Source organism: Camarhynchus parvulus, chromosome 1A (genome assembly GCF_901933205.1).
Source record: "Camarhynchus parvulus chromosome 1A, STF_HiC, whole genome shotgun sequence".
Taxonomy (NCBI): Eukaryota; Metazoa; Chordata; class Aves; order Passeriformes; family Thraupidae; genus Camarhynchus; species Camarhynchus parvulus.
The window spans coordinates 29,453,235-29,476,032 of record NC_044586.1 but is presented as its reverse complement, the minus strand read 5'-3'; the positions used below and the strand labels follow the sequence as shown (position 1 = coordinate 29,476,032).

The 22,798-nt window shown below is 37.4% G+C and overlaps 1 protein-coding gene across 1 annotated transcript; it reads right to left on the bottom strand.

Annotated features, from left to right (window-relative positions):
- Window positions 1-3,297: 3,297 nt before the first annotated feature.
- Window positions 3,298-22,588, bottom strand: EPYC (epiphycan). Its single transcript, XM_030959357.1, has 7 exons — window positions 22,510-22,588; window positions 20,235-20,415; window positions 10,183-10,336; window positions 7,530-7,688; window positions 6,705-6,907; window positions 5,005-5,100; window positions 3,298-3,749 (listed from the first exon to the last, which is right to left on the bottom strand). Exons 2-7 carry the CDS (start codon window positions 20,400-20,402, stop codon window positions 3,579-3,581), a joined length of 951 nt encoding a protein of 316 aa, XP_030815217.1. The 5' UTR covers window positions 20,403-20,415; window positions 22,510-22,588; the 3' UTR covers window positions 3,298-3,578.
- Between the last annotated feature and the right edge of the window lie 210 nt (window positions 22,589-22,798).

Sequence of the window (22,798 nt, the reverse complement as noted above, 5' to 3'; positions counted from 1 at the left end):
GCGGTGGCCCATGAAGTACTGGTTGGTGTTGTGGGGCGTGCACATCCCTGGCAGGCGGTATCCTGCCAGGTTCATGGGCCGGAGGCGCGCTCTTGCCTCTCGCCGTATTGCTGCTGGCAGATGTGAGGTTGTGATCCAGCAGCCCTTCTTTGCGTTCCAGAGCAGCTCGCTCTTTTCATCACTGCCGCTCTGCTCGCCTGCCTGGTCTCGCTGGACGGGCTCAGTGCGTTGTAGTGGTTGTTGCTTCCAATTCCTGCTGCACTTGTGACCCTGCCACTGTGCCTTCCCAGGCTGCTTCTGCCGTGCTCCATGCACAGGACTATTGTGCTGTCTCTCACAGCCATTTGAGGACGATGCACAGGGGTTCTGCTCCATGAGGTCCTTCTCTCTTTTCTGTTGCCCTCGCTGACTGTCTCCGTTAACGTGCCTTCTGCCCCTGTGCTTCCATTCCTGCTGTTGCCTCCTGCCCCTGCCAGCCCTGTTGCTATACAGGAGCACAATGAGCATGTCTTTTGCCTGTACTTGGTGGCCCTGCCTTGGTCTCTTGTCCATGTCCTGACCTTGCTGTGCCTTCCTGTGCTGCTCTGCAGTGACGGCAGCCAGCAGCACGGCATGGCTGGGGGAGCGGTACAGGGGTTGACTTTCCCTCCAGCTGCGGCCTGGCCTTGCAGCCATGGCCCCATGGGGGGTGCTTACCTGGCAGGCTGGTGAGGCAGCCTGTCCATGCTGACACCCTGCTGTCCTGCAGAGGCTCTTTGTGTGGGCACTCTGTGACAGACTGCCATGTCACCCTGCCTAGAGGAGCCAGCGGTGTTCGGCAGTGACATGGAGCTGGTGACAAGGGCACAGTCCATCAGTCAGTAGGGGCCCCTCCCATGTGGGCCCTGCAGGCCCAGGCCAGGCCTTGCTGGAACAAATCCAATCTCTGGTCCTGATACCATCACCGGCCCTGATACCATCACCAGCCCTGCTCTGTGCTTCCCTCCAACACCTCGTGGGACTGAGGGAAAGTTGTCCTGGGCACCTGGTGAAGAAGGGTGTGGAGGGACTAAGTAGCTGTCACGAGTTGGCACAGAAAGTCAGCATCTTCAAAAAGCCTTTCTCACCCTCCTGACTCAAAATTCTGGATCCAACCCTTATGTCAACTGTTGAATGAATTCCTACTTTTTCTGTGTGGAAGGTGGAAAGATAGATACCAGGCTTATCTCAAGATTAACTTTCTATACACAGCATATTGGCATAACACCAGGTGCTATTTGTAGCATCCTTCTTGCTGGCTTTTTGTGATACAGAATAAAAACTAATAAATCATAGAATTACAGAATGGTTGGCCTGGAAGGAATCTTAAAGATCATCTAGTTCCAACCTCCCTGCCATGGGCAGACACATCTCCCACTTGACCAGGCTTCTCAAAACCCCCAGTGTGTTTGTTATGGTGAGAGAAAAAGCTTTATAGATGACAGCTATGTTGAAGAAAAGACTGGCCTCATTCTCATCACACAAAGAAAAGGATGGGGTTTTTGGGGCTGTGTTTGTCTTTGGAAGTTTGCATATTTTGTGTTGCTGGGAATAGGTGGGTATTTATTGTTTTAGGCTCCCTGTCCTTCCACTGATACTGTCAGACCAGGCTTATGGTTTCATAGTAAGTGATGCATGTAGACCATTTAGACCAGAAACTGTGTTTTTATTTTGCTGAGAGATATCATCAAGAACTCTGAATTTTTGTACTTAATAATTAGAGAGATTATCTGTATAGTATCATGCCCTGCAACATAAATTCTTTGGATGTCATTTATAGTCCACTAATTTAAATACAAAAAAAATATATAATTAAAAAAATTTATAAAATTATCGCTTGCAATATGCTATACAAGAATATTTTCCTCTTCTTTTTTTTTTCCGTATTCTAGGTTGATTTAAAAACCACAAACAAAATACCAAAGCCAACCAAACAAACCCCTCAACAAAAACAAAAGCAAAAATATTTCACATAGTCTTCCTTTGTTTTTATCATCAAAGACTTTTCCATTCCTTCAGCTTTCGTTCAAGATGAAAGGCAAAGAAATGTGCATAGGGTCAAGTTTACTGAACAAGTAAAAACAAGTCTCATCTACCCTTAGTGTCAGGCTTTGGTATGATTTCAAGTGTCACTATTAATCAACACACGATGGCAGTAGCAGTCCATGAAATGATTAGCTGACGCTGTACCTGAGTGAAACTAAATCTGCCTAAGGCCTTTTTTTCTAGAGATTGCTATAGTCTTTGCTTATGAATATTGACAGTTCTGAGCCCAGCTCCACAGAGAAATTAAAAAAAAAAAAAAAAAAGAGGAAGGTTCACAGTCTTTTCTTGATCAAGGTGACCCTAGCTATTATGCCAGGTACAGTCTGTGATCCCAAACTCCATGTAAGAAGAGGCAGATCAGTGCTTTCATTAACCACAATGACTTTTTGGAAAGCTTTCTGGCTTATAATGTTAATTATAGCAAGTTCTGCAGTCATTCTTTATCTCCTGGTTATTTTGGGGATCTCCTCAAATCAAAGATTTCTCTAGCAGCCCATTCAGCTAATAACACTCACTTATCTGTGATCAATTTTGACTGAGGTATCAAAGATGCTTACTGGAGAGCCATATTGACTAAGCATATTCAAATTTTTTCAAGCTGCATTGCCATTTCAGTTTCATTGCATCAAGGGAAAGTCTTTTAGACATGTGGCTTAATCCTCACAATTATGAGTTTGATTTAATGCCATTACTTGTCTCCTGTTGAACCCTGATAGCTTCAGCTTTTCTGCAGAGCATGTCTTCATGTATTTACTTTCTGGTGAGATATTTACTAGAAAATAGACATTTAACATGAACTCCCTGTAACTTAAAGTAATTACATGGTTGAGATTTCGTGGGTCTCCCAGGTTGAGTCTGTGGCTGAAGGAGTATTTGTACTGGTCAATGGATTATGCTGTTGAGGTAAACCTGTATGCCTCCCAGCTCCAGAAGCCAGCAGCAGAAATAGCTGCATCACTCCAAAAAGCCTAAGTTAACAGGGTTTACCAAGAATCTCATCAGCATTACACAGATAAATTATTGCTGCAAAAATATAGATAGATTATGGAAGGGTAATCTGAAGGAATGATTCTGTTTTCTGAAGAAAACATGTTTTTTGGAATATTGCTAATACTTTTCAAAAATAAAGGGACCTTTAAGGAAAACAGTGGAAAATTAGATGTATCTCTGAGAGAATAGTATTTAATTAAAATAAGACCCAGTAAATAATCATGTACACAATTTTATTTTTCTTTGTTTACCATATAATAGATAGACTTTAATATGTAAAAATTATTTAAATTTAGAATTCATACATTAGATCTGAACAATTTAGCAAAAAATGTTGTATTTGCATTGTTTTTGTAGTAAAGTGTTTTTCTTGATATTGCTAAATAACTCGCAGTTGGGTAGATAATGGATTTGTCTTTTAGCATTTCATAATCTTCTCAGTGTCTCAGTATTAAATTCCAATATTAACAGAAATATTTCCCAAATAAATGATGTTTGTAAAAATTCATCTAGGTTGGTGTAGCTTAGATGAGGTTACCAACTGGCAAACGGGGTAGACAGATGTAAGCATAAGGTGTTTTGCTCAGGTTGATGGGATTGCCATCCAACCTGATGTCTTCAAGAGCCCTACGCACATAAGTAAAATCTCTCCTTTTGCAGAAAGTATCTTCATGCATCTCTTGAATGTTGTTGTTCTAAAAGAAAACAAGCAAACAACAAAGGAGCTATCAGAATAGTTACCTGAAAGTATTTTTTTTATTCTGAAACACCATTTATGGATGTATTTTCAGTGTATAGAGAGATACTTGCTTGAACTCAAGGGCCCAGATTGTGGCAGAAAGTCATCAACAGAGAAATCTTCCAAGCAGGGGAAAATTTTTTGGCCAATGCAAAACTTCAGAACTAAGTAACTCAAACCATGTAGCAGGTTTTGAAGGAGGAGCCTGGTAGAAGTATAGAGCATTTTCATTCCCAGATTATAGTGAAGAGCCATATTAAGACAAATTTGATCCACCATAGGCCAGTCCAAAAATCATAGAAACATAATTATCATCCTGACATCTTAATATGCCTCAGCCTGCAAAGGTACAACTCTGTAATTTGATCTGTGACAATTTCTTTCTCCCCAGCCCTCTCACATTAGTTTAACTCACACCTGTATATGTACTGGCAAAATTGAATGCATTTGGTTATATTCCTTTGATTTAAATTGCTCTTACATGCCTTATATTCATTGGGCTTTCATTCTTGAAGTGAACCATTCTCAACAATGAATTGCATTGCAATACAGCATTGTCAGGAAACTGGGACTAAAAAGCTCATTACCTAAAAGGAGGGCTGAAAATTGTTCCTTCTCCATTCCTTTGCTAGTGAAAAATTGGTGTGGACAAAGTCTTGCTCACTAACTTTTTTCTGTAGCACATAGCACTGAATATTTAATTTACAGGCACAAACAGGTGAAAAGGAAGTCAGCTAGCAGGAAGAGAGTTTTGATCAATTTACTCACTGAAAGATCGAGGTTAAATGATGTGAGGTACATTACATTGCTTACTGAAAGGCTTTTTCTGTATGATGTAATAAGTAAAAACATCTGATAAACAAAACTGTAAATTGGTACAAGATGAGATAAAGGGAAAGAAGCAGAGCTGGAAAAGGTTAAAAGGAAGGTTTCAGAAAGAAACTATTAGGTCATAGTAATTCTAGAATTTGATTTTTGAAAAATATTTTATTAAAAATTCTGAAAATTAATGCTTAGCAGAGCTAAATTTTACTTCTCTAAAAGACTTGCAACCACTAGTTAATTTTATATTTCCCATAGCTTGTTTAATCAAGTAAGAACACTTTTGGATAAAAAGAAGCAAATATTTGCTTCAAGACAAATATTTTGCCCTTCCGAGTTGTGCATGCACTTTGAGCATGATATAAAGAGCCATTTCTTTTGTAGCCTACCTGAAGATGAAGAGCTTGGAGGCTTTCAGGGAGTGGCAATGGAATGTGATCCAAGTTATTGTCAGTGATATAAAGATGCTGCAGTTCATCGAGATTCTAGAGGAATATGGAAGAAAACAGGGGGAAATAAGAGATATATTTGAAAATCTCTGACAAGTAAGTTTGAAATTTATCACTTCAATGAGCACCACCAGATAGGAGAACATTTTGTTTCAGCATGATATGGTGAAAAGACAGAAATTCAAAGACAGTAATGGACTCTGATTTGCATAGGCTGAGAAGGTTGCTGATAAGGGATAGGTGTTCAGATTAAAATGAAGGGGAAAATGTTTTTCAAAAATCTACAGAATTTTTAAAGATGTAATTTTAATGATGATGTTGTTACCTTTCTTTTGTGACAAGACTACTCAAATTTGCAGAAGTGTATTGTATTGAAGCAAATTATAATTGTATAAGAAATGCCTGAGTTAAAAATACATTTCTCATTCTTTTCAAAAGGTAAATAATTTTCTCCCTTGACTTGTTGGAGGAATGAGTGCTGAGAAATCTGGCAGACACCATAGCTCACAGTGGTCTTTGAAAGGCCACAGGGATCAGGAGAAGTGCCTGAGGACAGGAGGTAAGCCAGTGTCACCCCTATCTACCCCTAGAAAGAGCAAGGTGGATCTAGGGAACTACCATTCAGTCAGCTTCACCTCCATCCCTAGAAAGGTTATGGAGCGCCTCATTCTAGAATCCATCTTCATCCCCAGGGATGATAAGAAGGTGATCAGGAGTAGCCATCATGGATTCACTAAAGGTAAATCATGCTTGACTAGCCTGATTGCCTTCTAAAATGAAACTGCTAGAAAGGAAGAGGGGAAAACACTGAATATTTTCTATCCTGACTTCAGCAAGGCTTTCAATACTTTCTCTCCTACTATACTCTTAGCAAACTCAGGAAGTGTGTACTGGAAGAGTAGAGGATGAGGTGGATTGAGAACTGACTGAACGGCAGATCCAGAAGGACATAATAATCAATGGCACAGTCTAGTGGGAGGTCTGCCCCTTATGCACTTATGAACCTTATCCCAAGGTTCAGTGCTGGGCCCAGTATTGTTTAACATGTTCATCAATGACTTGGGTGGAAGGACAGATGCCTCCTCAGCAAGTTCACTGATGACACAAAGCTGGGAGCAGTGGCTGATTCCCCAGAAGGATTTGCAGCGCTCCAGAAGGACCCCAAAAGGCTGGAGAGATAGCACGAGAACCATCTGAAATTCAACAAAGGCAAATGCAGGGTCCTACATCTGGTAAATAATAACCAGCAGTACAGACTGGAGGGTGATCTGCTGGAAAGCAGCTCTGCAGAGAAGGACCTGGAGGTCCTAGTGGACAACAAGCTGTCCATGAGCCACCAGTGCCATTGTAGCCAAGAAGGCCAATGGAGACCTGGGGTACATTAGGAAGAGCATTCCAGCAGGTCAAGGGAGGTGATCCTGCCCCTCTGCTCTGCCCTGGTGAGGCACATCTGGGATGCTGTGTCCACTTCTGGATTTCTCAGGACAAGAGAGAGGCAGGGAGCTCCTTGAGCAGGTCCATTTGAGGGCTACGAAGGTGATTGGAGGACTGGAACATCTCTCTTATGAAAATAGGCTGCACTTCTAACCACATCCTCTGGAGAGAGGAAGAAAATATTTTACCATCACACCCAAACTTACTTTAAATGCCTCATTTGGTATCCCTCTGCGACCAAGCCTGTTCTTACTAACATCAATGAATGTTAAGGTAGATGGTAATTCAGGGAGTTGCCTTATCCTATTGTCACGGAGCACCAACTCCTGAAGTTGGGGCAATCTTCGGAAGGCATCCTTGTGGATATCTGTTATGAAGTTTGCAGTCAAATCAATCCTCTTCAGATGGTCTGACAGAGAAAGAGGATACAACAGATTTGTAAAAATGTATTTCCTGAAATTTTAAAAACCCATTCTTTATACATCTTTCAGTGAAAGACTTCAAAGTTTAATTTTAAGATTTCTGTGTGTTTTGGGAACCTTATAAATTATTATCTTCTGGAAAATGACACTCAAAGGGAAATAAACATATTTTCTACTACTATGTTCCACATTTCTTTATTTCAACACTTTCCTACATGTAAGAAATTTGATATATTGACTTCTTTATAAAGAAGTCAATTGACACTCAAGCCCTGTTTCCAATTAATAAAACCCCCAAAATTAAATTGAATATTTGGGGAGTTTTATTACTTTTATAAAGATGATTGTAAGTAACAGCAAAAAGATCAATGATCATTGTTATGTATAATAATTCAAAAGTTTGACAGGGAATCTGCATCTAATGTATTCAAAAGTTTGACAGAGAATCTGCATCTACCATTATGCTCCGAAGTAACAAAATGCATGTGTATTTGTGTGCAAAATTTGCCATAATCAAACATTATATAGAATATTTCACTATATTTTTGGTTGATATGAGCCAGAAATAATCAAAATTAAAGCTGATTTCAGTAATACTGCTATCCATACTTAAGTTAGCAAAGTCATTTCTGTTGATCTTCTTGATTCTGTTATAGCGGGAATAGAAATACGTGGTTTTCTTAGGCAATGGTGGAACAGCATGAAGCTCACGATCATCACAGTAGACTGTGGTCCCTAGGCATGTACACAAAAGGCAAGTGGGAAGACCTATCAAGGAATTTAAAAGAAAACACTTTGTTAGAAAGGACATGAATAAAAGTCATACATAAATTACTATAATGAAATGCTCACATAAGCAGCTAATGATCAGTCTTTGTCTATGGTAAAGTTCATTTCCCACTCTGCTTTGATTAGGAAATCATATATTTGCAACACTAAAGTAATTAAATTCTTTTTAAAATGAATTTATTTTTCTCCCTGTGCCTAGAAGAACTATTAACTTGCTCTAATAAATTGTTTCTCAGACTATAATAGACTATTTGGTGACAGCAACCAGCTGGAAGTTGATTTCCCCTTAAGTTAGCAGGTGTATACTTCCATCTGGATGGAGGAATAATAGCTGATGAATGATATTTTCTACCTAATCTGTCTCTCTGACACTCTCTTTCTCTCCTCCCCCTCCCTTTTTATATTTCCTTCTATCTCTCTCTCTCTCCCCCTCACATTTACTAATAAATAAAATCCATCCTATTGACTTTGGCATATGGTCTCATTTACACCTTTATTCAGGCAGAGGCATCCCTCTGACAATTTTAATAACTGGATTGTAACACTTGTGATGCTGACTTTTTGATACATCTTTTATGAGTATATTGTGAGTATACATTATGTGTATAAATCAGCATATCTCTTTATCAACTTTTAATCCCATAGGAATACTTTTCTCTTTCATGTTTTCCTCCTCCTTGTAGCAGATGAGGTGGTTTGGTGTTGTTATTTATAGAATAATAGGATAATTCAGGAATATGAAAATGTTTTTCTTGCAGATTTGTTTTTTCTCCAGGTCAGATGTGGCTACATGAGAGATATGCCTTCTTAATCTGCCCCAATTACCTGTAGATTATTGAGGTGTTTTTTGAGGCAAGATTAAAGAATCAATAAGCAGAGTACTCTTTTATTTTTTTGTGATAATCTCTACTTGGACATCCAGGAATACAATTTCCCTAGAGATAACGATCTTTTCATGCTTTTCCCAACTTTCTCCACAGGACAGATTAAATTTGCTACAGAGAGTAGGTCTGATACAGAGAAAAAAATATTCACACCTTGAACTATTCTGGCAAATCTGGGCCTAGATGAATATTGAGTTAAGGATGGCCGACATTTTTTCATAATATTGCAACATAGTACCATGGTATGGGGAAAGGGTTTCACCCTGTCTTATTTTTGATCTTGGAGGAGTGGTATTTTTCACCTATGTCTGGTGGACACTGAGAAAAAACCAGAGGTAAGAATACAAAAAGATATCAACAAGAAAAATGAGCTTGGCTTAATGTTACTGAGCCTTGTAGTCTTTTTTTCAGTGCCAGGCCAATAGCAGCAACATCTGACAGGAAAATATGTTGCTAAAATAAAGACAAAAGAGAAATCTGATTTGATACATTACTGACTTGAACATTTCTTTAGTTGATGCACTACTTGGTTTGCATTCAGTACTCAAAAATGTTGACAGACACAGAATTCATCATATAGAATTTTTACAGTACATAATGTAAAGTCTTCTAATTTTCAAACTTGAAAAAGAAAAAGTATGGACCTTTTTTTTTTTCTTTTTTTTCCTAGAATCTCCTTGGAAGTTTTCATTCTATTTTTATTTGTTTTGACAGTGTATATTTTTGCCTGGTCAAGCTCACTTGTAGTATGTACCAAAATAAGACTATGAATTATTAATTTCATTGAATACACAATTTTGGAAGAAGGAACTCTGGGGTTTATATTTGGGGTTGTTTGTTTGTTTTTTTTCTTTAATTTAATTTTTCTTCTATGTAAGTCAGCTGTAGTGTTGGGTATAGTAGAAAGTAGCATTTTCCTGTTACTGTATGTTGATCATCATACAACGCAAAGATCACTCACAGAAATTGATAACTTTAGTGGACTTTACCTACTATAATTTAGAGGAGCTTCTGACAAATGCCAAAAATTAGCAGTGCAAAATTTGTGTGGGAGAGGGACAGATTGTGTTTTGCAATTTTAATTCCTCTGCAAGATTTATAAAGTTCTTATTTGACTATTGATAGTCAGAAGAACTGAAAAATATCTCCACTAAAAAGTTCTGAGTAGCTTCCTTTCCTTAAGTTTTTCAGTTTATAGCTTTCAAGTTCAAAAATTCTTCAACATTTTAATTATACTTTGTATTAACACATTTATAAAAATTATGCAGCAAATCATTATAAGTAAAGACAGTTGATAATGATATTGAAATCTAAGACAAAAAACCAAGTACCGGTAACATTGCCAACCATCAGCAAATTTTCAAGTTGTAAATCTTCTGGAACAATTGAAACAGTTGTTTTCATAGTGAAGTAGTAAGGAGACCTTTTGACTAGGCACCTATCTGACTTTGGAGGAGGATTCAAGATAGATTCTTCCTTCAGTAAGAGACATACAGAAACTATGTACTTCATTTTCAGTAAAAAAGAAAATAAAATGGGCTTGCTCAAAATCAACACTACACACAAAAACATTTCTCTTTCCTACTAACCATCCTGAGTCTGGGGTCCAAGAACCCCTGACCCCTGTGCTGAAGACCCATCAATTAATTTTGGTGTTGATGCTTCATCCTCAGTTTCTTCTGTCAATGGTGCAGAAGAATAACTCTCTTGAATTACAGACAGTAGTTTTGCCCCAATATCTGTCTGGGAAAAATTAAAAGGAATTGTTACTGTTTACTTCCCTTGGAACCTGTTTCTCTTGCATTTATTCATATTCTTCCACAAGAGGTCACATATCTTCTAAGATTTAGTGCTTGACCTGCATTTTATCCAGGAGCTATAATGAATTCTGATGATTTATAAACAATTCATGAAAATCCAACATTCTTGTTCATTTTTCGTCTGTCTTTTAAGTTTTTCACTGTGTGCACACATGCATATAATTCATTACTGAGAATATATACTAGAAAAAAAATTTTTCCATATTTATTTAAAGATACATTAGATTTGTGATAAAAATTTATAAACATATGTAAAAAATGAAAATTTGCTATGAACTATCAAAAAGGTGCAAGTCATTTACCATAAAATTTTAAATTGTACCATCATAAATCCAAATCCAATATAGGTGTGCAGGCTCTGCTTAGGACACTAACATGACTTTAAAATATTACTTAATAATTCTGAACATGATTTTAAAATATTACTACATAATTCTGAACTCTAACTTCACATAGCTTTCTAATATGTTAAAGACTTTGGTTAACTTCATTCATTAGTAGCTGTATTATGTAGTATGAAAAAATTGATATATTGGATAAAACCTTGGTTTTAAAACACTTATAAAATTTGGAAGATCCTTACATAGAACTAGAAAACTTATTATTTTGTCCTTCAATCGACATAACTAATCAAAGCATTTAATTCTGTCAGGTTACCTCTAATTCTAAAAATGCATTCTGTTGGATTTCTTATATGACAATTCAGGATAAAAATTACAGTATAGCAATTGTCTTGTTTCACATCACCTCTCATAAAAAGAGTATTTCAGACCTGCCAGGCTTGCTGCAGAGGGGGGTCTATGTTAGCAAAGAGGTAGAGCTGTTTTCTGTAATCACCCAGACAGTTGTGTGATCTTTGCAAGTTACTTTCCGACTGTATCTTCATTTTCCCATGTTTAATAATATTGTTCAGCAGAGCCAGAGCCCCTTTTGAAAGTGCACTCTATTCTTTAAGTCTAAAACAATTAATTAGTATCATTATAGGGTTTTGCACATCAGAGGTGCTGTTAAAAATGTAGGTAATTGTGGAGACCCTGGGGGGCATCCCCTAGTTTAGGGGTTCAGAAGAATCTTCCCCCAAAAAGCTGTTAAGACCCCATGGGCTCCTACTCCTGTTCCTACGTCTGTTCCTATGTCCCTGAGCCAATCCCGCCCTATTCCCTGACTGGCCCTCATCTTTGTACTGCCCCGAGACCAGGTTCACCCCCTGCCCCTCGGATAGAGGGAAACCTGGACTCTCCCCGTGTGTGCCTGGGACCTGAACATCTTACCAGGTGGCTGAATAAAGCATCTGTGGATACCATGCAAAGGCCCTTTTTGCTTCCTTGCCCTGGACTTTATTAGCAGTAATTCAGGCTTCAATAGGTAATGCATTTAACACTGCAGGTGCTGCACCCCTGTGCTGCAGTTAGCAGTCCTTATCTTTTCCTAAGACACAGCCAAATACAGAAATTTTGACACAGTATCATTATTCCAAGTGCAAAGGCACCAAAGCCCAAAATTCTGCTTCAGTTTTCATCCACTGCAGCTTTCTAGCACACCACCACCACAAAACTACTGAATCCCGAGTCTTTAACCTGACCAAGCATCTCCTTTTTTGACACCATCCCACAGCTATTGCTTTCTTTGCTGCCTTCATGAAGAACCAGTTGCTGAAATCCATCACAGTAGTGTTCATAAATTATAATTTTAAAAGACAGGTAAAAAGTCATTGACTGGCCAAATAGTTAGAATTTTTAAAATTTGGTTTTGTATGTAGAATATAGAAGTTAAAGGAACTAAAACACCTAACATCTGGATTCCAAGCACAAGCAAATCTTTGCTGTATTTGATCCCTATTTGAATCTCTTTGTATGTGTGTACATATTTATTATGTAACCAGCAGCTCAGGGGCTGTGATTCTGCCCTTCTACTGTGTTCTTGTGGGACCCCCACCTGCCGTACTGCATCCAGCACTGGAGTCTCCAGCACAAGGAGGACATGGGCCTGTGTGGATTAAGTCCAGAGGGGAGCCAAGATGAAGACAGGCTAAGAGAGTTGGGGTTGTCCAGCCCAGAGAAAAGTAGCTTTTCAGTGCCCAAATGGGACCCTACAAGAAAGCTGGAGAGAGACTTTTTAGAAGGACATGTAGTGATACGACAAGGGGGAATGGCTTGAAGCTGAAACTTTTGGCCTGAAACAAGATGACCTTCAGCTGAACTGAGTAACTTGAGTTGATGTGAGTAAGGATGTACCTTGTCCTTTTGTGCAGACAAATACACAATGTTACCATCTGCACCACTGACAGTAGACAGCTTAACCAGGAATGGGCTTGGGGACAAATCAAAAGAAGATTTTGGGAACAAAGGAAATGGGACAGATGTTCTCCGAATGGAGGAAGCCTGGAGGGAGAGATACATTCCAGACTTTTATTGACCCAGGTTAGTGCTGCCCTAAAGTTCTTGCACATGCTGTCTACTTCTTCACCAGATTTGTGGAAATCAGATAAGAATCCCTCTTCTGAACTTCGGAATTAAATCCAGAGATTTAAGATCTGGTAATATCTGTAAATACAACTTTTCTTCTACTAAAACTAATATTCTGTAGAAGAGTATTTTCAAGATAGACTTTGTAAATAGGCTTCAGACCAAAGATAATTTTCCTTTCACTTGTTATGGGGTTTGGGTCATCTACACTGACTGCCACCTCTCTGCATATTTGGGGCATGCTTTATGGAACTTACTATCTTGGGATTTGTTATTTACTTTATGTTTTCTGAGGGTTCTTAGTTGATTAATCACTGCAGCTGTTGGGTAGCAAAGCGGAGGTGTTAACCTCTAGTACTTCCATTTCTAGGCTGTTATCTCTTTCTTACTGTAGGATGTTACCTAGATTTGCAGATACACAGTTGAAAGTCTCCCAGCAGTTTCCCTGCAAATGTACTATGTCTGGGGTTTAGGGAGACTGTTCCAAATAGTTAGCTTTATCTGTTCAGTGTTCTGCAGTTGTAAGTGTCATAAGAAAATAAAAATTATTGCTGTTAACGTAATGATGTTGCAGTTTTTATACTTGCAACAGAGTAGGAGTTCATTGATATATGTGTTTAACATACCAGACCCGTGCATGATCAGTATTTTCTTGCTGTACATAACTTGGACTTGAACCAGTGACCTAAAGGTAAAAGTCTGTTTCCCATTATTGGTCATATGATCCATGCAGCTTTGTATCTTTTACAAGTTTGATAAATCATGCAAGATTTTAACAAGACAAAGATGTTTCTTGGACTATATGCTGTACAGAATAATCCCTCATTTTCCAGATGTTTGTTTATTTTTGGCAACTGGACTTTAATTAAAAAAAATTGAAACATAAATGATTGTATATCACTTAATGTCATTATTTTCCATAGGGTTTTTTGGAGGGAGATGGGAGCCTGGAATTAGGCAGGGAGTGGACTTGTATTTCATCTGGTACTTTAAGAGATATTCTTTGTGAAAAATCACAAAGCAGGAAGAATATTGTAGAGAAATACAATAAAGTGTGTTCCTCCTCGGCAATATCTACAAGTCTTCAAATAATAATCTGCCTTCCAAGACAGTTTTAATACATGGCATAAGAAAAAACTGAAGGGGCATCATGTCACTTATCTTTAGCCATCTATGTGGTTAATAGTTACCCTACTCTGTCTTTGGAATCAATCAAGAGATTTAGAGAATACCAGTGCAGATTAGTCTCAGAGCACGCCAAAGGACAGTGATACCTTTCCTAAGATTGCATGGAGTACCTAATTTTTTCCCTATCCTATATTTATCCAATGTGAGTCCAATTTCCAATGAAAGTTCCTAGTGAGGCTGGCCAATTCAGAGGCACTTTCAGACCAGGAAGTTACAAAAGTCAAGAATGCAGAAATCAGAACACATCAGTAAGTGATAAAATGCAATTGGTAAAATCCAACTTCCTGCTTGCCATCCATAGGCTGGGCATTTAGTTATATTAGCATCACTTCACAGTCAGTATAGAATGAGACAAAACTTCTGAAAAGCAGCTGCAGACATTGGCTACAGAAATTCCTTTTAGGGTGGGCTCTTTAGGTGTCTATATCTCACCACTGACAGTAAAAGAGGTGAGACAAACAAAAGACTAGGAGAGGCTCAGGAGTTTATTTTATGTGTCTTTTTTTATGTGTCTATTTTATGTGTACATCTTTTAGGATCAAAGCTGATGTATTACATGTGATAAGTTTAAATGTATTACATGTGATAAGTTTAAAACGCAGAAGAATTCTGAAGTGTGTTCTGTTTCAGTGTTTCTTTTACTGCAAAAAAATAGATTTAATACACATGCAAATAAAAATGCAAAACTTAAAAATAGGCATTTTAACCTTGAAGGGACAGTTGTTCCACACACTGACCCATCAAAAGGAACTGGTTTCTCCCATAGCTGTTTTGAAACTACCAAAGGCATACAAGAAAATGTCTAATTATGGTAGAAGTTATTCATAGAATCACAGAATGGTTTGGGTTGGATGGGACCATAAAAATCATCTATTTCCAACCCCTTTGCCACATGCAGGGAGGTTTGCTTTCCTATCCAAAAGTGGCCTAAACTTGTTCTTGAAATTTGCATTTAAAGACTTCTTTTCTCCTATTGTTCTATCTTAAAAAGAAAAGGAATTGTTAGTCACTGCAGACAAGTGAATAACAAGATCTGTAGTCAAAACCTTTCTGAAAAACTAGAAAAATTCCTATTCGGGGATGAAGCTTCAAATGATAAGTTCAACTTTCTGATCAGCTATGTGGCCATCTGACTTGTACATTACTTGTACCAATTAATAGGGTTTTTTAAAAATTTGTGTGATATTCCGAAAACTCATTGTATATCCACTTTGAAGTCTCCTATTTAATCAGATACCAACCACAAAGACAGGAACAGCAGTGTAAGACTCTGTCAACTCCGCAGAATGGCAAGAATGAGATCTTGCTCAAGCACGGCCCCTCTTCACATGTGTTATGCCAACAGGAGAGATGGTTTGTGTGTATGCACACAGACACCAGCAAATGTGTGCGTGGAACTCAAGTTCTGAACTTTGTGCAGGCACCAAAATGCCCTATTATTAGTTTGATTAAAATTCAACAAGCTATCAAGTAATGCTAATCAAAATGCATCAAATATTAGACTTTCACTGTATTTCTTTCTGAATATTTTGTGGATCATATTTTACAGCTCACCTCTTTTGTGTAAACAGACCCAGACAACCTGTATCTAACTCCCTTACTTTTCTGCTTATTCAGTGCTAGGCAAACCATTCTTAAAGTGCTTCTTTGCTTTTTGGCGTCACTGATAGCCTGTCTTAGCAATGAAAATATTTTTCTGATGCTCCTATATTTTTGCTTCTTATTTTTCTTAGATTTTCCTACCTAAAGAAAAATTGACTGATTATATTTAACAGATGCTGTAATAAAATTGCAGTGCCATTTTATTAGGCATTAGTAGCTGATGTACATAAGAATCTCTCTCCACAATTTGTTTCTCTCACACATTTTCCAAACAAAGTTTTAGTTTCAAAGAGGGGAAAACAGAGAAGCTCACACAATAATTCCTTTGAGAGTCTGGCTTGATTCTATTCATTTTAAAGAAGGAAATCACTCTTTGTGTATGCTTTCAGAGCAGTTAGGAGAGCCAGTCTTGACTGTGGCCTCTGGACTCTATCATTATATAAATATTAATTCAAAATACTAATGAACTGTAAAGAAAAGGGGAGATACATCAGCTCATGTTTATACTGTTACTGTCTGTTTCAGAAGATAAATCCAACACAAACCTTGTACACTTACAGTGACATTTATTTGCTGTAGATTTCTCCTTGAGGACCTTGGAATTCTTTCCTTGCTAATAGGCTTTTCTTTTACACAGCTTTTTTTAGCCATTATCTGTGAAAGAGTTGATACTGCTATCTTAATACCTCTATGCACATTTTATTTCTGAGTGATATATTACTTTAACTTTTTCCAGTAATAATTTCCCTTTGGATGCAAAACATTAGCTAGGTCTTCTGTATCTCACTAACCTGGGATCTTGGAAACCATAGATTTTATAATCTATGCCACCTACCACGTGGCAATGCATAGCTTTGATTGAGGATTCAGTACAGTTCTCACAAGCAATTCACAGCTACAACTACTTTCCCAATGCAAATATTTGCATTAAAGAAAGTATTACACATATACATTATTAACCTTTCCCAGCCTTAAGATTATTCCAGAATCTATGACAAAAATAGACTTCAAGTGACAAACATGAAGACCCATTATCTAGAAATGTTTTCAGAAAAAAGTTTTCAATCCAATGAAGTGTGTGTGTGTGTATATATACACATACAGTCTACGCAAGAAACAATACTCCCAGAGTATGAGAATTAGCAAAGTCATGAACATAGACTCAGTCACCCTTACTTAACTGTATTAAGATTATAAATTCTCATACTAATCCTGAAACACATGTCTAGGGTTCATCAAAAGTTATTTGAGGAAGATAGGGGTATGGGGTGGAATGAACTTTCCCCATGGCATTCCCCAGTGCTGTGCTTTGTGCTTTCAGCTGAAAAGGTGTTGAAAATGCACCAGTGCTTAGCGACTGCTGAGCAGGGCTGGCACAGCACCAGGGCTGTCTCCCCAACAGTCCCCTCTCACCAGCAGGGCAGGGGTGGTCAGGATCTCAGGAGGGGACACAACCAGGACAGATGACCCAAGTTAAGCAAAGGGATATTCAATATGGCATCTGGTCAGCAATAAGAGCTGAGAGAAAGGAGGCAGCAAGGGTAAGGGGTGGGCTTTATTATTAAGGTGTTTGTCATCAGGAGCACCTGCTACACATACTCAAGTCCTACTTCCCTGGAAGTGTTTGGCCATCACTTGCTGATGGGAAGTAGAGGATAAATCATTTGTTTCCCTTTGCTTCTGCATGCAACCTTTGTTTTTCTTCATTAAACTGCATATATGTCAACTCCCAAGTTTTTAACCTTAATTTCTTTCCCTGTCTGTCTGAGAAGGGGGAGTGAGAAAGCATTTTGATGGTCACCTTGGTAGCCAGCTAAGATCAACTCACCTCAACAGATATCCAAAGAGAATGATTTATACTTGTCTTGGAGCATGGTATTGGGATGCCAAGCCTAATTTTTAAGATAGAATGAGTGGAAAGAATTCCTTTCTAATTTTCTTTAGGTCTTTCCACACTTTGGTGATTGCACATCGAATGTGTGATCACAGTACCTAATAGTCTGGAAAAGGACATGTCGACACAGGTGCTTTAGTCCAACTCCTTGAGGTGCACAGATTAATTTTTACTTTAATTCACATTGAAATTATCAAGAATACCATCTGAATGCATCTGAGGTACTAGAACTTGTCAGTTTCCCAGACCTTCTGCTAATCAGTTGGATACACAACCTTGCTAAAGTTTGCATTTTTGCCAATGAGTCTAAAAATGGATTAAACAGAATGGCTTCTATTTGCACATAACTGAATTTTCAAATCTTAAATTGAACAGCAACAACAGAAAATGCTATTTGAGTTTTTTCTCCACTGCTTCAATAGCCTGAATACATGATTCAGAACTCTAAATGGAAATTCAAGTCTTAAAGAGTTACTGCACACAGGCTAGATCTGTTGAAGGCCTGCTGGTTGTCTGGGTCTCTGTGGTATTGCTCATCATGCAAACTATGCATAATAAAAACTAACCTGTGACCTTGAATAAATATTTTACACATAGATCCAGTTGTGCTGCTCACAGCATTATGATAACAAGATTTTAAGCAGTAGAGTCATAACCACAATCAAGAAATCAAACACATTCTGCTTAAAACTTGGGTGACATCAGTAATATCAGTGATTAAAATACAACTTGCAAGACTGACATGCCCTATCAAATAGCACACTGACATGTCTATAAAACTTGCTTGATTTCTACAGCACTGACTACTCATATTTCCTGGGATGTGAGGAACTTTGAATGCTTAGGATTCTCTTGGGTGGCACATGGATTTAGGAATGTAAGCAAAAAAAAAGATTTTGGCTAAACATCTATCAAATAAAGGCTCTCACAGTGAGGTCCATCCATATGCAAAACAAAACTCTGTTCAACTGCTGTGTTGGATGAACTTTACCTGATGAATTTTAAAAAGGCTATCGGAAGAGCTCAGTAATGGAAGATAATCCTGCTCTGGAAAAGAAGTTTACCAGTTTACCCTGACTCTGCCTACTCCATGCCTTCTGAAAAAAAAAGATCCATGTTGGGATCTCGTATCTTTTCATGTTGGGTGCAACATCAGTCATCCTGAATTTCCTTTTGGCTGGAAAAGAACATTGAAGCCTTGCTTTATCCTTCACTCAGAAACTTGGAAAGGGCCACCCCATGTTTTGGTGTTATAGGACCTCACAGAGAGAGCACAGCACGGGAGAATCCCACATACCATTAAATGCATTACTAAGAAATCTGTTCTTTGAATGAGAAAAACTCAGTGATGAGGCACATTCAAAATAACTTCTCCCATTTCTGGGAAGGAAGTAATTTCTGTAGGAATGATAAAGGTTTCATTTCTAAGAGCAAGGAGAGGCAGAAATTGTGGTTTATTAATCAATGTGAAATAGAGCACAGGGACTAAAATTGGTAGTGACTTTATCAGGAAAGTGAGCTCAAACAGAATCAAGTAGAGCACAAGAGTGGCACAAGGGAAACAGGCCAAAGTCAAGGTAAGTTTCTTGCAGCAAAGTTCTTCTCAATTCCTCTTAGACTGAAAATTTCCTACTAATTATAAGGTTCTGATCTTAGTGCTAACTTTAAGATTATTTTTATCTCTTCAGTTCTCCTGTTTTGGAATATAGTTATTCTTAAATTGTCTCTGTCCTTTGATTTCAAAACTATTATCGAATTTCTATTTCACATTGATGAAAGAAGAGCTCCTGTCCCTCCTGCTGTAATCATGAATCTTTCAAAGGATTGTATTTTCATGAATTATGCATTGTTATGTGAAAAAGCACTAAAACATTATGTATAAAAATAAAAATACCATGTAATTTAAATGTTATATTTTTTACTAAACTTCTATCACACACAATCCTGAATCACAGAGTGCTTATATTACCTTCAGGGAAGTTGTGTCAATGTCTAATCAGCAGGGTGAGAAAAAAAAATTAACGTAGCCTTTTAGTAATTGTAAAGAAATAGAGGATTGTAGAAGAGGAAGGAAACTTTTAAGCCAAGAAGTGGAGTCCCTTGCTTCTACAGGCGACATATCTTACCCGCTCATGCTGTATCAGAATTTCAACAGGTTTTTTTCAGTAATTTTTTTTTTTACTTTCCTATGTTTAAATTCAAATGCTTTCCCTTTCTTTTTTCTTCCTTCTGCCACTTTCCTAGCAGCAAGAGAAAACATTAGCATTTATAGCCTGACACACTTGTAGTGAACATAAACCTAAAGAAACAGCATTTTACAACCTCATTTAATGGAAAATGCTGGAAATCCTGTCTCAACTGCCTCCATGCATCACCCAGATAGATAAATTACAATGATGATCTCCAACTGAATTTGTGGAATTGCATGGAGACCTGAGGAAAGCATAGTACCTTTCACCTACTCTTAAAGGTTACCACAAATAAACCCCAGAACAATTAGAATATATTTTGGCTGTGCTTCTAAGTTAGGGAAAAAGTGAATGAACTGCAAAGGCAATAGAAACCACATGAGTAGATTTGTCAGGTAAGTATTTTCATGGCAAAGAAAAACTGATCAGTAACTTCTGCATTTATGCACTTTGGAAAGACAGAATAAATTAAGTTCTAATTACCTCTACTTGGTCAGACTGCTTGTTTTCATCATAGGCAAATGGATGAGGCAGCTCTCCAAGTGGTATGTCATAGAACTCAGAATCATAAATTATGGTATCACTGATAGGGGCAGCTACAACAGACTCAAAGATAAAAAATCCCAGAAAAACATTTACAAAGGTCTGCATTTTGTTTTCTTTTCTGAAAGAGAAGAAATTGGACAGATGGTAGGTACTCTGGTGTTGACAAGGAATCTATGACAATTTAATGTCACAAATACAGTACTTATGTATAAACCCCACAATATTTCTGATGAATAATTAGCATTTATTTATGGTGACTCAGTAGTTTAATCTGCTTTTCTTCATGAAGAGTCCCTGGAGCTGAGAATTCTTCATATTGCTTTGGCCATATTCATGGTCATATAATTTAGAAAAGATCTATGGAATTTTATTGGTGTAAAAATAAATATCTGAATGATATTTTTGCCCTTTCATCTAACTTCACCTATTTTCATTGCAATTAGGTATGAACTTTTGAGAAACTAGAGAAAAGATAAATTATTATATTACTTGTCTCTATCACAATAAATAATCTTTTGAAATGTATAATAATGTAATATTATATCTCTCCTCCATCATAAAAACACTAAACAGAATCAAGCAAACAAACAAAACCACCAACCTGCTGGAAAAAATTAGAAACTCTGTAATTTCTGGATAAGCATAATCAAAACACTTTTCACCTGTTAGTTGTTTTGTCAGAACATAATTTTACTTGGTGTGGCACATCTGGACCATACTTTTGCAAAGGTCTTGGAAGCAAAATAAAAAATAAAATGTTGCCCCAAGGACAGGAACACCAGTATGCTGAATTCCTTTGTTATTCAATCAAAACCATTTTTGAAGTAGTGAGAAATTGTGGTGTGGTGTATTCACCTGTTCTTCGTGGAAAATAGAATTGTAAAACTGAATTATCACCTATTTAAAGTTCTATAAAATTGAATTATCACCTATATAAAGTTCCAGAATTCAGTAAAATGGTGGACAATTCATGCTAGGCTTGAGAAGTAGTGTTTATGCATTCCCTTTTCCTTGTAAATGATGCGTTCACTTTTATCATATAAGATGCCTATAGACACAAGGCTCTATTCAGCATTCTTTACTTACATCTTTATTTATCTACAGCTCACATTAATTTCACCAAAAGCACAGAGATAATGAGAAATGCATAAGTCTAATAAATTGTATTCCTTATGTGATGCCGTGATACACACACTTAAATATTTAATTTCAAAATTGTAGCTACTTATAATGAAGTACAAGAAATACATGAGACTTTTTTTAATGTATGTACTGGGCAACAAGCTGAATTTTAGCTTCATGAAAAGAGGTCTTTATAAAGTTGGTTTAGGCGTGAGGATATGAAATTCCTCTGGGGATAGTCAGTAACACAAGGCGTTCATTTTTCTCTCATTTTCTTTATTCAGAAAGAGTTCGACTGCTGCTGGAAGAAGCTAGAATCACTGGGTCTTCTCTTTGAGAAAGCTTAGATGAATTTCACCTTTCCGTATTAGCTTCCAATTTTACTAAAAGTATTCTGCTTTATCAAAAAAATTAAATAAAGTAAAATAAAATAGAAATGCAATTAATCTCTTAAATATGCTGGAATTAGCAGGTATTTGTTGGTCTTTGTTTTCTGCTGCCTATTTTTGACAGAATTGGTTTTGGTCTTGCTTTTCCTTTCCATGTCATTTATCTCAGATGATTCAGCTATAGAGGGTGTTGTCTATCAACCCAAAATGTAGTACTAACATATATGGTGTAATTTTTCCTCTCAATAAACAATTCTTAAATAAAAAAATGTTCACTATGCATAATTGTTTGCATGCCACAACTCCTAAAAATAAAAGGTTTTTAAATGGTATAAGGTTTGATAAGTACTAAATTTTGCATATATAGAGACAAACCCAGCAAATATCTGTGGAAAAAAAAAGTTGACTTTTGGCTATAGTAGCTGCACTAATTTGCAGGGTTTGCATGTCTCTATTCCCCTTTCATGTAGTATGTTGGAATCCACTGCAGAAATATTGGCATCTGCAGTAGCTGTAAGATCAAATATTTTGATGAAGATTACTTACACCTCTCACAGGAAGGAACTAAGACATATCCAGGGAAAAATAAATAGTCTCCACAATCTGCAAGCTTTGAATCAGTATTAAGCATGATAAAATAAAACAAATACTAGTATTTCCAGCGATAAAAATTCAACTAAGAGAGAAGTGCCAAAACTTACCTTTAGCTTCCGCTGTCTCAAATAGGATGGAGTTACTCAGAATGCAGAGCCAGTGCTATTAGACCCTGACCAATGGCAGTGGCATTCTGCGGCTGTGGGAGGTAGTACAGCTTCTACCCTCAGCTGAAGACCTCAGCCCAGGGGAGTTTCTCAGACTTCAAGCCCCTTTAATATATGATTTTGCTGAACTGAATTTTTGGAAGGTCAAACAAAGATTTGTTGTAAGGAAATGGCCTTTATTTCACATGACAGTTTTTTTACCTCTTCCCCTCAAATTTCTTGGTGCTCC

What these genes read in the sequence shown, in the direction of transcription:
- EPYC (XM_030959357.1), bottom strand. Translation starts at nt 20,402, where the DNA reads ATGCAGACCTTTGTAAATGTTTTTCTGGGATTTTTTATCTTTGAGTCT. An exon ending in AGCAGTCTGACCAAGTAGAG is followed by an intron (nt 10,337 to 20,234) that starts GTAATTAGAACT and finishes AATTTTTCCCAG; the next exon opens with ACAGATATTGGGGCAAAACT. An exon ending in TCCAAGCTCTTCATCTTCAG is followed by an intron (nt 3,750 to 5,004) that starts GTAGGCTACAAA and finishes GTTTTCTTTTAG; the next exon opens with AACAACAACATTCAAGAGAT.